The sequence below is a fragment of the Bactrocera dorsalis genome, chromosome 5 (assembly GCF_023373825.1).
Source record: "Bactrocera dorsalis isolate Fly_Bdor chromosome 5, ASM2337382v1, whole genome shotgun sequence".
NCBI classification, from domain to species: domain Eukaryota; kingdom Metazoa; phylum Arthropoda; class Insecta; order Diptera; family Tephritidae; genus Bactrocera; species Bactrocera dorsalis.
In genome coordinates this window covers 4,199,279-4,215,230 of record NC_064307.1, presented here as the reverse complement: position 1 = coordinate 4,215,230, position 15,952 = coordinate 4,199,279, and the positions used below count along the sequence as shown (strand labels likewise).

The following is a 15,952-nucleotide window of genomic DNA, read 5'->3' as shown; positions in this document are numbered from 1 at the left end:
TTTTGACACATTTTGGTTTTTGGGCTGTGGACTCAATCTTATATAATTGAAGAATGGTCTACATACAGGAATAATATTTGAACGATTAAACTTACCATTTGGAAAAAAACGTTTTCATTTTGCCTCCATCTACAAATGGTTTTAATAGTGCCGCATCTCCACAGGCAATGTTCTTTCCAGCAATATGTCAAAGACATTGCCAGTTGCATTGAGGTTGGCAATTGATATCACTAAATAGTCATTCAATATAGATCATTGATATTAAATTATTGTTCCATAATGAATATTTACCAATTAAATTAATAAATTTAATATGAGCAATCAAATGTTTAGCCAATGATATTGAAATATATTTCATGCTATTCATTTCTAGCAGTGTACCGTTATTTTGGTGGTTTGGTAGCGCGATTTTCATTTCAAAACGTACATACGTGCCTATCGTTGTCAACCTCAATGGCAATGTATAGGACAGATTGCTAGCAATAAACATTGCTTAATGTTGTTAGAGTGTCAATTTAATTTATTTAAGATAATTTATTATAGTGATATACTATTTATTAATTTTACAATGATATCATATAAATTAGTTTTTGCCGATATCTTCTGACTTGTACACTAAATTATACAAAATTCTGCTATAATTTAAAATTATTAACTTCGAGATACAGCGATTGTTCAGTTTTACAGTCTGAAGGTACATTCACAATTAAGCGACGTTTTCCAATACTTTTTCATTGTTATCTGTGGCCAGCTGTCATCAGCTGTTTTATGTTTTGATTCTATTTTCGTATATTATGGTATAATAGTAAATTCGACTGCTTAGTTTTAATAAAATATGTTACCTTTTAGAAGTTTGCAAAGAAAAATAATACCATGTCTTCGCCACAACCGTCAATATTCTATATGTGGACGTACATTATCGTATTTTGGATCAAGCAGTAGCTTTTCAAAGAATTTGTTCAGGGACACAAATAGCATTTCACCAAGAACATGTTTGGTGCTGCTACAACACCGCAATCTCTCGGAAGTTACAAGTGCGCCTAATATAGCTGCGACACAAGTGCATTCTCCGTTCACAGGAATTTGGCATACACTTTCACAAAGTACACCAGTAGCATATATACAGGATACACTGACAACGATACATGACTACAGCGGATTGACCTGGTGGGCCTCCATTGTTGTATCCACAATACTATTTCGCACCTTAATAACACTTCCATTGGCAATATATCAACATAAAATTATGGCACGATTAGAGCTGTTGGCTTTGGAAATGCCGGCAATTGTGGCCGAACTAAAAAAAGAGGCGGCAGTAGCCATGAAAAAATTCAATTGGACTGAGAAACAAACCAGACTTGTTTATAATCGGTCGGTGCGTAAGTTGAAGAGCATGCATGAATTTATTATTTGAATTACATTTTTTCAGTTAAAAAAACAGTGGAATGCATTGGTAGTGCGGGACAATTGTCATCCAGCAAAAACATTTATCGTGCTATGGGGTCAAATACCGTTATGGATATGTCAATCCGTAGCATTAAGAAATCTTGTTCATATGATGCCTGATCCAACAACATTACAGGCACAAATTATTTATACAGAGATGACTATCGGAGGTTTTGGTTGGATACCTAATTTAACAGAAGTCGACAGCTCATATATTTTGCCCGTTACGTTAGGTGTAATAAATTTGGCCATAATAGAAGTAAGTGATTTTATTGCTTCATACAAATAAAAGTCTCGAAAGTGAAATTCTATTTCAGATGCAAACTGTTCTACGAAACCGTCCCACTACCCGCTTGCAAAAATATGCGACTAATGTTTTTCGAGTATTGACCGTAGCAATGGTTCCTGTGGCCTGTTCTGTACCTTCGGTAAAATATTGCGATTTCGGAATTTAATTTAAATATCAACTGTGCCAATTTTATTTTAGGCTCTTTGCCTATACTGGGTTGCTTCAAGTATTTATAGTTTAGCGCAGAACCTGTTGCTCACTGCACCTGTTGTACGACGTACAGTTGGTATTCCACTTACAAATTCAGAAATAACGAATCCGTATGAAAGAATATGGCTAAGGATGAAAGCAGTAACAACAAAAAGCGAACAAAAAGCTGTGGAAAAAAGTACAAATGTAACACAAAATGATACCAAGTCGAGATAGATTTATTTGGTTAACAAAAGGGAAATTTTTCGAAGTGTTGGTTTTACTTTTAATTATATGAGTAAGTAAAAAATTATTGTACGATGTAAAACAAATCCTAGATAGTGAGTTTCATGGAAATAAACAACATAAAAAGTACAAATCTTGAAAATAACTTTAGTGCATTTGAATTATATCAAGAAGTATGCACATATGCAAACAAATGTACGCTAATAAATATTTGAAAAGCTATAAGAAAAATAAATGCTTAGATAGTATATACTTTTAAACAGTAGTGAAAATATAATTTGTTTGTTAAATAATTAAATAGAAATTCATTAAGAAATATTCGCCTGTTACATATACATATGTATATTATACTTCTATAACATCAAACAAGCCTAAGCAGATGTATAAATAAGTGCATACATACGTACATACATATCTTGCTATCGGATGAACGAAGCGACTTATTTAGCTCTATGCATTTACATAAATCTTCAATGTCTCTGATAAGAAAACTTATGTATGTACATTATGTATAGCAGAAAGGTCTAGAGATTGCCAGTGACGATAATCGATGCTGATTAGTTGAAGTCAAAACATTGTAGCTTATACAAAATGTTTTTCTTTATTTGTCTATAAAGTCTTCTAAATTTCGCATATAAAATGAGCAACATTCCCAACGACTTTACTTCTTTATAGAAGAGCATCATACTTTTATGCGCTCCTGCCTTGCGATCCCGAACACATAATTTTATGCACACTCACACATACAATTAAAATATATTCTTGAATAGATACATATACATATGTACATGCATACATACATTCATAATGCTCATTCTCTACGAATCCATTGGACGTCCAGATGATTCAAAATTTGCTCTCATTTCACTGGCGCAGTCTTAATTGTCTCTACCACGAGATACTGGCAGCGGAAGCTTAATTGAAATTGAAACCGTTTGTTTGCTTTTAAAACGCAAATACTGTCGGCTGGGAAAACACGAACTTAATTGCCTAAAAGTACATGGGATTTTTGGTGTTTCTGTTTTGAAAAATATTGTGCGATTTTACCAAAAGTAACTTGAAAAATAAACTAAATAAATATATTATATGTACATATGTATGTATGTGCGTGGCTAAGTGCTGTGTCAGCTTCATTTAATTAATAAAGGACTAGTGGAGCGACTTTTTGCGTACAAGTGCCCTTAAAGATACTTATGTAAGTGTCTTTGTAAATAATTAGAAAAAATCGTGAATTAATTCAGTTTCTTATCGAAAATAAGTCCAAAAAAAAGTGAAAAATTTATGAAATAATATGAAGAAGTGTTCATAAGGGAAAAAGGACTAAATTTGGAACAGAACGTCTTTATGATTGAAGTGAAAATGATTTCGAAGCTGTGGCTTCTTATTTGCGCGACTCACATCGTTATCATTAAGGGTGTAAGTACTTGTTTTTATATATAGTATATCGTCACTTAAAGTGCAAAACAACGTATTATCAAAAAAACCGAAAATGAGTTTTCTATTGAGAACAATATATTACATACATACATACACTAGAAAATTTTTAGTCTCTGCCAGCATAAATATGTATACATATAACCAAGTAATAACAAAATTAATTTTTTTTTAATATGAAGACTTCGGTAAAGTCTTTTTTTCTCCTGAAAACTTATGAAAAGTTAGGTTCTTTTACATTTTAGTTGTGAATATGCATCGATATGCATACATATATAATTGTAATATGTGTACATATTTATATTTGTGGTTGTAGTTTTTTTTTAAATAAATATGCGCTGAACATAATCGGAGTTAACAAAAAATTAAACATTAATTTCTTCAAATATATATACATACTTGTATATACATATGTACATTTGGGTTTCAGAAGTGTACATAATATTCCTTTACTTGTTATGATTATATATACATATTTCCATGCGAATATATATGCAAGGGCTGCATATTTCTCTGCAGGAGATTCGATATGAACTGATACCTACTTATAGAATCTATATTCTTTAAATATTACTATATAAGATTGTATTTGAGCGTTGACATCAATTATATTGACTTTTAGGCGTCTCTGAGATAAATTGCATGAATTTGTCTATGTTGCCTGCACAAGGTTAGATTTGGGTCAAGTGAAATCTGTTATCACCATTCTAGGCGATTTGATTTTGTACGTTCAGTGTCTACACCAAACAGTACATTGGTTGGATGCAAAGTGGCTTGTAGAAAAACTGGTGTTCTATTGTCCTCATATTTGTGGATTTAGACTATTTACCGTTAAATCTCTTGTTAAATTTACGCAAGTTTTCGTCACATTAAGCGAAGCCTTAATGTATGCTTTGATTTTTGCTTCTAATTTGCTTGCTATGGATGAGTCTACATGTGTATATATGTATGTATTATGGGCACGCAGAGCCTAAAAATGCAAAACACTTCCTTCCTTTGGAATGCTAACGTCGACTAAGCTCTTTTATCATGCACTGCATATGATGAGTAAGTAAAACGAGTAGCGTGGGAGTTTCAGGGGGCGAGAGATTAAATTACTTTTCAAATGCCTACTCAATCCATAATAATATCGGTTTTTGGATTCTAAGTATTTGAGTCATGGCAAGCGGTAGAGATCGGCTGGGTTGTTAATTCTTTGCCGGCATGATTCAATTGGTTTTCCTTTACTGCAACAGCAGCGCGCCGCATTATTTTATTCTCTAATTAAATATGTAAGTAGGGCTAAAAAAATATTATATTGCAGCTCACTCGAAGTTCCAAAAAGTTAAGTGCTATTTTCAGCTATGTTTCAGTATCTGTGTTCTGAAAGTCAAGGTACATCGTAAATTACAGGCGAAAGCATTGATTTTATTTTTACATTTTATACACGTTGCTGGCTCAAATGTATTTCCTTAACTATTTCTAATTTTATAAATAAATATTAAATTTCATTTTACAGACATACGACCCAGCTCTTAATGGTATAAAGACAAGAAACTACCATCGAACTTATCCAAATGCTGAGCAAGAGCCACATATCAATTCGCAGTCGTATGAACCCAGACCCATTTCCAATGGCAATTACGGTGCCGGTTCAGTGAGGTTATCACCAACTAATTCATACCCACACTATGATGGGTCTCGCACTGAACAACAGCCCTCACACAGTCACCAACACCAGCATGCTGTTGGTCAGCAGCAACATCAAAAACAAACCGCACAACAAACGGCCTCTTATCAGCAACGCGAATTACCGCTATTTAATCGCAATGCACACGTGCGTCACTCAACGCCAACACAGCGCTCGGAGCGCAGAGAGAGCGTTTTGAGCAGCGGCCTAGAGAGCACAATTCCAGACTTCGACACTGGTTGTCCGCCACAGCATACAGGGCCGGTGCCGTATGCTTATGATTGTCGGCGTTTTGTCAACTGCTGGCATGGACGCGGTCACATACAGAGCTGTGGTCCCGGTACGGTCTTTAATCCAGAAACTCTTGAATGCGACCGACCTGACAAAGTTGTTTGTGGTGGTGCGCTTACTAATGGTGAGCGCAGAGAGCAGCAAGCAACTTTGCACAGCGCACCGCAGCAAAACAAATATCGCGCTGGGCGTTTAATAGACGCCAGCACAGATAGCGTGAGAGATCTTTGCCCCAACGGCTTCAGTGGATTGGCGCCACATCCAAATGATTGCACGAAATTCTTGAATTGCGCTAATGGCAATACCCACGTACAGAACTGCGGTCCCGGTACTGCGTTCAGCGCTTCGAAGAAGGTGTGCGATTTTAAAGAAAATGTTGATTGCGGTGACCGCGAGAATTCGGCTTATGGAGCAGTGAACAACCGTGATAGCCGTCAGTATGGTATGTACTTGCATGCTTTCAAGTTTTACATACAATATAGTAGAAATAATACACAAGGAAGGTTTAATCATGTATTACAATCCTCTATGTTTAGGGTATTTAACTCGCGCATAAAAATTACTTGCCTCTCATACTTTTAACCGGTAGACATTATGAGGTTAACGAAATTCCATTCCTTCCTTAAATATTGCTGTTTTAAGTTTGTTTGTTGCATACTCGTAACTTCTCTTACCGACTTCATTTAGTCTGTTATGATAAATTAAAATACCGTATATACAGTAAACATTTAAATAAGATTGGTTAACAGCTTTTAAAATGACTAAGGGTTGCATTTAAGACTACAAGACCGCAAGTTTTTCGAAATATTGTTTCATGTTGAGATATTTGCCTCTTAAATCATATATACCATCTGACTGGCCAAAAAAAAATCAATATTTTCACATATTTTAATACAAATATTTTTTATCGCTTTCAAAAGAGGTTCATTTAACATAGTTGCCAACGATTAATCCAGCTTTCCATACACGTGTTATAAGATTCGTTTGGATTGGTCTTGGGTGCCTTCAGCGAATTTTAGTTTCATGGGTTTTGGTACATTTTTGGTTTCGTCAACAGTAGTGATGCGTTTAATGAAAGTAGGGACCTCAGCCACGTTGTCCAGTATATCTATTGTGATCTCTAGGCTACATCGTTTTTATAAAAGATTCAGGTCTTTGGTATATCTTTTGACATGCTTCACATTACCAAAAATGTGTTGAGTTGATCCAAAAGAGATATACATAGATCTTTTGTTATCACACTGAGGCCAAAACGACAATTTTACTTAACTTTTCCGATTTAATGGATAGACGACTCGCATGAAGTTTTCGATGACTTTACGACTGAGCTTTATGCCACTCAAATGCAAATAGCTACCAAGCACACACTAACTGACAAGTCCGGGTCAATCAAATGATCATGTGATATATTGACTTCTTGACTTTTAATAAAATTTAGAATATTGTCACCTATTTCGAGATAAAATGATACCTAAATGTATGTGTAGATAAGTTAGGCGTATTTACAAGTAAGATCAAAAAATAATGTAAAAATCTGTAGATGAAGTGTTTTGTCCTTCGGGCGCGAGTGGCTTATACCCACATCCTTACGATTGTACTCGATTCCTCAATTGTGCACACGGTCAGATGGTGGTACAATCCTGTGGACCTGGTACAGCATTTGATCGAGTAAAGTTGATATGCGATTACGTGAAAAATGTTGACTGTACAACAACAATTAAAGCCAAATGTGAGTTTAAATGAACGGTGCTCGCTTATCTATCTCTGCAACTGAACGCATTGTGCTGCTCCATTACTAACAACAACAAAAGAGCAAACATATAAACGTTTCGAATGCATGCCATCAAAAACAATTTCCATATGAGTCACATAAATATATTTTTTTTAAAGAAATGAAACAATCATTGCTTATCATCCATTTAGTACGCCGGCTTTTGCTTCCTCTTAGAAATAAAATATTTACATATTTACGTATTACTTAATATACTATACATACATATATTTAAGCATAATAAAATATTCATGAAATACAATCGATTGCCTTTTAAGCCAATTTAAACTATGTGGACACAAATGTTCAGCAGAACGCATTGGGAAGAGGCGAGGAAAAAGAAGAAGGTGATATATTCTGTCCACCCGGCGTGTCTGGCCACTTTCCATATCCCTTCGATTACACCAAATTCATAAACTGTAAAAATGGCAACACGGCGATACAAAACTGTGTGCCGAACACTGCGTATAGCATATCGAGAAATTACTGTGAATCCAAGGAGAAAGTACCGCGCACAGATCACGTCGCTTACATAGTGTCTGAAGTACGTTATGAATATTGTAAGTGCCAGTAGAAGCTCTCCTATACGAATTTTCTGCTAAAACTCACAAATCTCGTAATTTACACAGCTCTGACGATTGTCAGTTGTCCACCTTCCACTGATGGCCTACACTTATACCCTTACGATTTCACTAAATACATAAGCTGCCAACAAGAACATATGAACATTGTCGCCTGTGCACCGAAATATGTATTTAGTATATCTCGCAGAGAATGTCTGCCCGAAACTCAAGTGAATATCGCCGATCGTGTACGAAATGCTTGGGAGCTACGACACAACGTCGAGTCAACTGATTGTAAGTTTGGAATAATGAAAATAATCACTTTCTTTAAAATGCGCGTCCAATTTGACTTTAGCCAGGAATGCAGCACTAAACTACATGAATGAGTTGCCTGAATGCCCTCAAGGCCACTCTAGCCTCTATCCACACCCTTTTGATTGTAAAAAATATCTGCAATGCCTTGACGGTAGGCTGTCTATAGAGACCTGCGATTCGGGCTATGTTTTCAGTTTGTCTTCAAAACACTGTGATCCGAAGGATTTGGTTGGCAATACTGAACAGGTTCCACTATCGTTTGATGTTGGCCAGATTAGTACATCTGAATCGGATTACGACTACTGTGAGTGGTTTAACTAATTGGGTATATGTGTTTGTATTCATGATTCCCGGATTGTTAGACCTATACTATTGTCAAAGGAGTTGTCGAGACCTCATTGTAAACCTGTAGACAGCGCAATTCAACAAATCTTTCTTATGTATTCCACAAAGTAATTAGTTTTTTAACTTAAAATATAGGTTAGGTTTTCATAGCTGATTACTGATCCGGAGATCCACTTGAAAATTTTGAGAAATTTTTCACGCAAAAGCATGACGGCTCTTCCTTACAGTCTTCCAGAATATTTCGACAGTGTAGATTCATAGTTTTTTCTGCAGAAGTATCTTTCGGGCAACGAACAGTCAACACCTCAATAACTAGAAAGGGACGTATCTTATTGAGCCCCAGATCTATAGGATTTGATAATGCTTATGACTGATGACTGATAAGATTGGCTGGTATGAAATAAAACAGGTTAGTGGGCGAGAATGTAGGAAAAGAGAGTTACCCATAATATCTTTGACTTCTAATGTCATTAAACTGGGTTCATGTTTACAAACACTTATATTCAGATAATACATTAGTAAAGATTCATCTTATACATGCTCTTTCTCAAACAGTTAATAATAATCTAGTGGGCATACAATTACTTTGTCCGCAAAATGTTAGAGGCTTCTTTTTATATCCCTTCGATTGCACTAAATACTTGTATTGTCGTGATGGCCAAGGGCAAATAGAGAACTGCATTTCTGATAAAGTCTTCAGTATATCAGCTAGGGAATGTATAAATCGTAATCTGGTAGAGGCATATGATCGCGTGGAATATTTCAGTGAGGTTCCTAACGAATTCTCAACAGAACTGGAGACTATCAAAAGTGAGTTAACAATTTTTTTGGGGAAATCAAGAGAAATAAAAATATCTTGATCCTCTTAGATCAATTGTTCGTGCCAAACTGTTCTTTGGGTGCTGACGGACTCTATCCATATCCTAATGATAATACGAAGTATATAAAATGTGTAAATGGGCAAGCAACCGTTGAGAATTGCATAAGTGGAATGATTTTCAGTAAAGCCAGGAAGTACTGCGACTATGAGCGGAAAGTTTACGAATATGATAGTGGAAAAAATGATTATGATGCATTCAATAAAGAGCACTGGGTTCAAGGCACCACACATGTAATAAGGGAGGGTAAAAGTAAGTTTGTCTCTTTCTTTGAAGTGTCGTCCAAATATTCAAAGCAAGCATTTTATTAGCTGTGGACGAGAACGTGGGCGCTCAAATTGCTTGTCCCCCAAATTCGATGGGAATGTATCCGCATCCACAAGATTGCAGAAAATTTCTTTCGTGTGCCAATGGTATAGTTGATATCAAGGACTGTGGTCCAGGGACTGTGTGGAGTGTTGAGATGGAAGTGTGTGACTTTGAGAAAAATGTAAATTGCACGGGACGCACGAAGCTGCATACAACCGCTCAGAGTGCATTTACAGAGGACAAGGTGGCATGTCCATCTAATGTAAATGGTTTATTCTTACAGCCATTTAATGCTTATCAATACATTGAGTGTAGAAACGGTGAAACTAACTTACAGAGCTGTCCACCGGGAAGTGTGTTCAGTATTTCAAAGAGATTATGTCTCTCCGAAGAGCAAGTCAATACCTGGGACCATGTAATGTGCGTTCAAGAGTATATGACAGATATAAGTGAGTACTTTTACAGAAAAGAAATATCACAGTAGAGCTAATGCTTGTTGAACTTACAGCTCTGCACTATAATTACGTCGTCTGTCCGGCGCAGGCACTTGGTTACTTCATTTATCCTTTTGACGGCTTACTATTTATTGAATGCAAGGCCGGTCATACAAACATACAGAGCTGTGCACCGAATACGTTCTTCAGCTTATCAAATAAGATTTGTATACCCTCTACTGAAGCAAGAGACACCGATCATTTGTGGTTAAGCACAGTTGGTCAGGTTGCTGATAATAATTTTGGCACCTACGATCACAACCGTGAGTGGGGGACTGTAGATATGACAGGTGCTGGTACTCACACGCTCAGCCTTGAAGATACCGTTCAAACAGCAGTATGTCCATCTGGCGCTTCAGGTCTTTACCCTCATCCAAAGGACTGCACGAAATATTTGCGATGTGCCAACGGCATCACTTATGTAATGGATTGTGGTCCCGGTACAGCTTTTAATGCTGCGCTCGAGGTGTGCGATTTTAAAGACAAAGTTGACTGCTCGTATAATGTGGACTTTAACAATGTAGCTTTGGGCCATGACAGAGGTGAAATTTGATCTATGAAAGATTCCTCGCTATGTAATCTAATGCTTTTCGAAAACCTCATACAGGTCCCAACATTCACCCCATTACATGTCCTGAGGGAGCCACTGGTATATATCCCCATCCTTTGGATTGCAGAAAGTTTCTTAATTGCGATAATGGCATAACTAATATACAAGATTGCGGCCCCGGTACTGCCTGGAATGCAAAACTGGAAACTTGCGATTTTATAAAGAATGTCGATTGTTCAGATAGTAAGTGACTCGAGCAAGGTTCCTCAAAAAGTTCGACAATATTCTTATAATGTCAATGTGTTGTAATTACCTTGGAAGAAAATTATTTGCATTTGAAATATAAAGAGATTAATTTGTTGTGTTTTTAGACATATTGCCCTAATTTTTTCTAAATCTGTTAGAATTTCCAACCCTTTATTTAATTAGCATCGATTTTGAAAAATACTTTTGGAACCAAAAATAGTTCTCATCTACATCCACTCATACTAAAAAGCCGAATTATTTCCTTTCAGCCCACAACGTTCATGGAAATAATCCTAACGCAAACTATCAGCCTCCGCCAACACAATCGAACTACCGGGACTCAACACAAAACGGCTGGCGGCAGCAACACCATGAGCATGGTAGTTCTTCTCAAAGAACTGCTAACGATAGACAAACTTATGGCAACGGTGTGCCAACGACATCTACTCAAACGGGCAGCTATGGAGACCGTTGGTCCAACATGGATGTGCAGCGGCCTATAGCTAGTGACATGACTTACGTCGGTTGGATCGCTTCCGGCTCTGCAATTGATCGACAAACGCCCACACAAAGTGTCATCTACGAAGAAGGCTCGCTGCAACCAAATCGTAATTATAATACTTTTAGCACATATACAACTCCTTTAGCACCTTTTAAACCTGAGTCCGTACCTGCTACATCCGTTAATAGTAATACCTTTACTAATGAGACTACAAACATTTACTATGCACAACCTGTTGGGTCCGAAGAAAACACCGAGGAAGTATTTGACGATTCCAGAATAAATACACAATCTTCAAACCGTTTGCCATTTAATAAAAATGAATTTAATGTTGCACAAACTTCGAACAAATGGATTTCAATACCTAATCAAGAGCTTTTGCCACCGAAGCGCACTCCTGAGCCGCAAACTGAAGCACAAGATTTTCCACCACAAAATATCTTTACTCCAGCGTCTTACATTACACCTCCAACCGGACATGCTCATAGTTCTACGGGGGACAGTTCGACATTTGTACCGCAAAACCAATTTGACTCTTCTAATCTCTACGGCGGCTTGCAACCACCACCGCCACCGCCACCAGCTCCTACTATCCCTCAAAGTCCTTTGTCACATGCTTCAAATCCTATTCACAACTTTGAGCCATCTAATCCAACTAAAGGTGGCCCCTCGGGTAGATCTCTAGATGAAATCGAACCTATCAGAGCTTTCAGCACGAATGCTCACGGAAAACCGCATTTGCTTTCTCCTCCTTCAAGCATGAATGCTTACAAAACTGATATTGACACGAGTACACCTGCGACTTACCTTCAGCCACCTGCATTGCCCACACCTGCAGCTGCAACTGCAACTAGATCGTATTCGGGGGCTTCGACACGTTTAAAGCCTGTACACAACGTGCTAGAGAATACAACAATAGCAATGTTCCCTAAAGATCCCCACTATAGTGGTTCCTATTCAAATGTTGCACATGCAAGTCCACCAAAGTCTGTCGATTTTGAAGACGTACAGGCTTCTGAAGATTTACTCATGGCTGATGCCTTACGCCTACTTTTGCGTCCCTATTTTAATCGTAGCGGCACAATTTCGGAAGAAAACGCCGATAAAGTTGAGGGTCATATAATGAAACTCTCACCCAAACTTACTTCACACACATCCGTCATAACTTCATCAACCGATAAAACTATCAAAAACTCGCCAGTTGGTGCTGAAAATGAAAAGGAGGTTGAACTTATACTTGCAGGTGAACAACATAGTTTGACCACAGTCCCAACCCAGAATAGCACTCACGAAACACGTACTGAATTTTATTCGAAAAATACAAGACAAGAGTCGAAGACTAATTCCAATTGGCACAATCACGGACATAGTCGCGAATTTCACCGTAAACATCCAAATTTACTTGACCCCTTTAATGAGGACGACCACACAAGTACTCATACACATCATCGACACAATCATAATAGGGCGTATCACCAGAGACACCCCGAAATACCAAATCCGTTTATAACACCCGAAACACCACAGACCACAACAAATTTTGAGTTGAGTAATAATAACCTACCAAATCCACATGCAGAGAACACGACTCCATTCAGTGTGAGACCCAGGATAGATGTGAGGGGAGAAGATATTAATTGCCAGTTTGATTGTGGAAATGGCAACTGTGTAAAGTCTCATGAGGTGAGTATCAGTAAACCCATCATCATAATTTCCGTTATGGATGAACAATATTTTCTCTTAGGTTTGTAATGGTATTAATAATTGTGGCAATCGAAAGGATGAAGAGGATTGCAAACATTTGGGTTACGAAGTGCGTCTGACTGGTGGCGAAAGTTTAAACATGGGGCGTATTGAGGTTAAAGGTAAGTATACGTTGCAAATAACAATTTGGTGTCGTTATGTTCCTTTAGATGTTACGACAATGACTAAACACCCTAACCACATTCAGATGGTTGGAACTCTCATTCTAGGTTGACTGATTTTTGATACAGTTTTGTCTAAATTTCTTATCTTGTCATATTCGATCGTCAGTTCGTTGCTAAAGTTTTGAACTATGCGGACATCAATAGCTTTACCAGGAATTTACTTTTGATTTAAAAAAAAATATATGTAGTGTCCGTAACCTTTTGGTACATCTGTTTACTATGAATTTCGGATGTTTGTTGATCCTTTCGAAAGGTAAAGCGTAGATCTTTATTAAAGAACGTTGGAGCATAAAAAAATAGATTCAAGAAAAACTTGAATGCTGTCTTAGGTTTTAAACCGGTTCTGCTTAAGCAAATAGAACAGGATTAGCATAAGCTCCTTATGATTTTTTCAATTATTCACTTCGGATGTTACGTTATGCATTCTTTTACTTTTGGCAGTTCTTGGAAAATGGGGATACGTGTGTGATGACAAGTTTGGTCTAAGCGATGCTGAAGTGGTGTGCCGAGAACTGGGCTTCAAATTGGGAGCAAGCGAAGTGCGTGGCTTTTCATATTACCCACCAACAACGGTGGATGTGTCATTTGCGATGGACGAAGTCGAATGTCGCGGCAATGAAACATCCCTAAAAGAATGCAGCTTTAAAGGTTGGGGAGTTAGCAATTGTGGACCGGATGAGGTAGTCGGTGTAGTTTGTAAGGTGCCGCAACTTAAATGTCCCAACAACTATTGGCTGTGCAGTACCTCACAAGAGTGCATACCACCGGCATTCGTGTGCGACAATACACCAGATTGTGCTGATAAATCCGATGAAAGTGAGACTGTTTGCAATGTACGTAATCAGTGGGAACCACGTTTTATAAAACCTCTAAGTTCAGGTGTTAATTTGTATTTATATTTGTTTTGTAGTCTCCCATAAAATATCGGCTGGAGGGTGGGAGTAGCCCGAATGAGGGACGGCTCGAAGTAAGATATCGTGGTGAGTGGGGTACTGTATGCGATGATGATTTCGGTTTGAAGGAGGCTCGTGTTATGTGCAACTCAATGGGTTTCTACGGAACACCGGTGTGAATAATATTTTATTGTTGTGGTCAATGAAGGTTTAATGAACTTTTTATTTTCCAGACTATTGTTAAGAACAAATATGGATCTGGTAACGGACCCATTTGGTTGGATCAGGTATCTTGCTATGGCAATGAGACCACACTCGACCAGTGTGGTCATTTTACATGGGGCGAACATAATTGCAATCACACTGAGGATGTTGGCTTGAAGTGTACACTGGGTGCGCCGCCACAAAAGGAGAACTCGTCGCCACAGTTGAATGATTTTGAAAATACACAGAGAGAGTTGGATGACACACAACAACAGTTAGAAGATATTGGCTTATACTCCGAACAATGGGAACGTAAGAGCAAGGCGGTGGGCGATCAAAGACGTTGCGGCCAATTCAAAAACAACCTACTCGATGAATTTGCACATCCGGAGGAGCGTGTTGTGAACGGTAGCATTGCGAAGCGTGGTCATCATCCTTGGCAGGCCACGATACGCACACGAGGCAGGGGTGGCATATCAAGCCATTGGTGTGGGGCCGTACTCATTTCTTCCAGGCATTTGTTAACTGCTGCACATTGTCTTGCTGGCTATCCAAAAGGCGCCTACCTTGTGCGCATGGGCGATCACTATGCAAATATAGCAGAATCTTCGGAAGTTGATTCGTTCATTGAGAATTGGTATATACACGAGAAGTTTCGTGATGGCTCCCATATGAACAATGATATTGCCGTGATTGTGCTGAAGACGCCGGTGAGATTCAACGATTACATTCAACCGGTATGTCTGCCGAACAAGGGTGCGGCGCTGGCAGAGAATCGTTTGTGCACAATATCCGGTTGGGGCTCTATAAAGTCCGGTGTTTCGAGTACGTTGCATTTTCAAATTAAGTGTAAAAAATACTAAAAAAAATTTTTAATTTTTTCTTCCAAAACTCATATTTAGCACCCTCAAATATCCTTCGTGCAGCAGAACTGCCAATTTTGTCCGATGAAGTTTGTAAGCAAAAACATGTCTACGGCGCATCTCTCACAGAGGGTATGTTTTGCGCCGGTTATATGGACGAGAGCTCGGATGCCTGCGATGGTGACTCTGGAGGTCCGCTGATTTGCCACGATGAAGGTATGTAGTGCAGTTGCACAATATATGAAATTTATTTAACCCAAAAATTTATAAATTTACTCTCCTCTAGATGGTGAAACATTGTATGGTATAATCTCATGGGGACAGCACTGTGGTTATGCAAATAAGCCGGGCGTTTATGTGCGTGTGGAGAAATACGTTGATTGGATATTGGAAAAAATCAATATTTCCATTCAAAACAAATTATAAAATAGAGACATTTTAAATTTTTATATCGTTATATATACTTATTAGCTTAGAAATGCTTGAATTTATTTGTAAAATAAAGGGGAATGTATTCCAACATTTAA

General features: G+C 37.8%; 2 protein-coding genes across 6 annotated transcripts; both read left to right on the top strand.

Moving 5' to 3' along the window:
- The first annotated feature begins 773 nt into the window (after window positions 1-773).
- Window positions 774-2,352, top strand: LOC105232637 (cytochrome c oxidase assembly protein COX18, mitochondrial). Its single transcript, XM_011214403.3, has 4 exons — window positions 774-1,375; window positions 1,430-1,705; window positions 1,764-1,874; window positions 1,934-2,352. The coding sequence occupies exons 1-4, from the start codon at window positions 836-838 to the stop codon at window positions 2,159-2,161; spliced, it is 1,155 nt and encodes a 384-aa protein (XP_011212705.2). The 5' UTR covers window positions 774-835; the 3' UTR covers window positions 2,162-2,352.
- Window positions 2,353-3,237: 885 nt separating this feature from the next.
- Window positions 3,238-15,952, top strand: LOC105232808 (uncharacterized). Of its 5 annotated transcripts, none has more exons than XM_049457260.1 (19): window positions 3,238-3,586; window positions 5,103-6,006; window positions 7,105-7,293; window positions 7,614-7,895; window positions 7,965-8,192; window positions 8,254-8,517; window positions 9,114-9,368; window positions 9,428-9,688; window positions 9,748-10,194; window positions 10,254-10,781; window positions 10,847-11,032; window positions 11,305-11,643; window positions 13,117-13,220; window positions 13,282-13,402; window positions 13,907-14,298; window positions 14,376-14,531; window positions 14,592-15,387; window positions 15,465-15,641; window positions 15,712-15,952. In XM_049457260.1, exons 1-19 carry the CDS (start codon window positions 3,515-3,517, stop codon window positions 15,849-15,851), a joined length of 5,841 nt encoding a protein of 1,946 aa, XP_049313217.1. In that variant the 5' UTR covers window positions 3,238-3,514; the 3' UTR covers window positions 15,852-15,952. The 5 variants fall into 5 exon arrangements, with proteins under 5 accessions (XP_049313217.1, XP_049313216.1, XP_049313214.1 ...); XM_049457259.1 differs by having other exon boundaries at window positions 12,781-13,220; XM_049457257.1 differs by having other exon boundaries at window positions 11,305-13,220.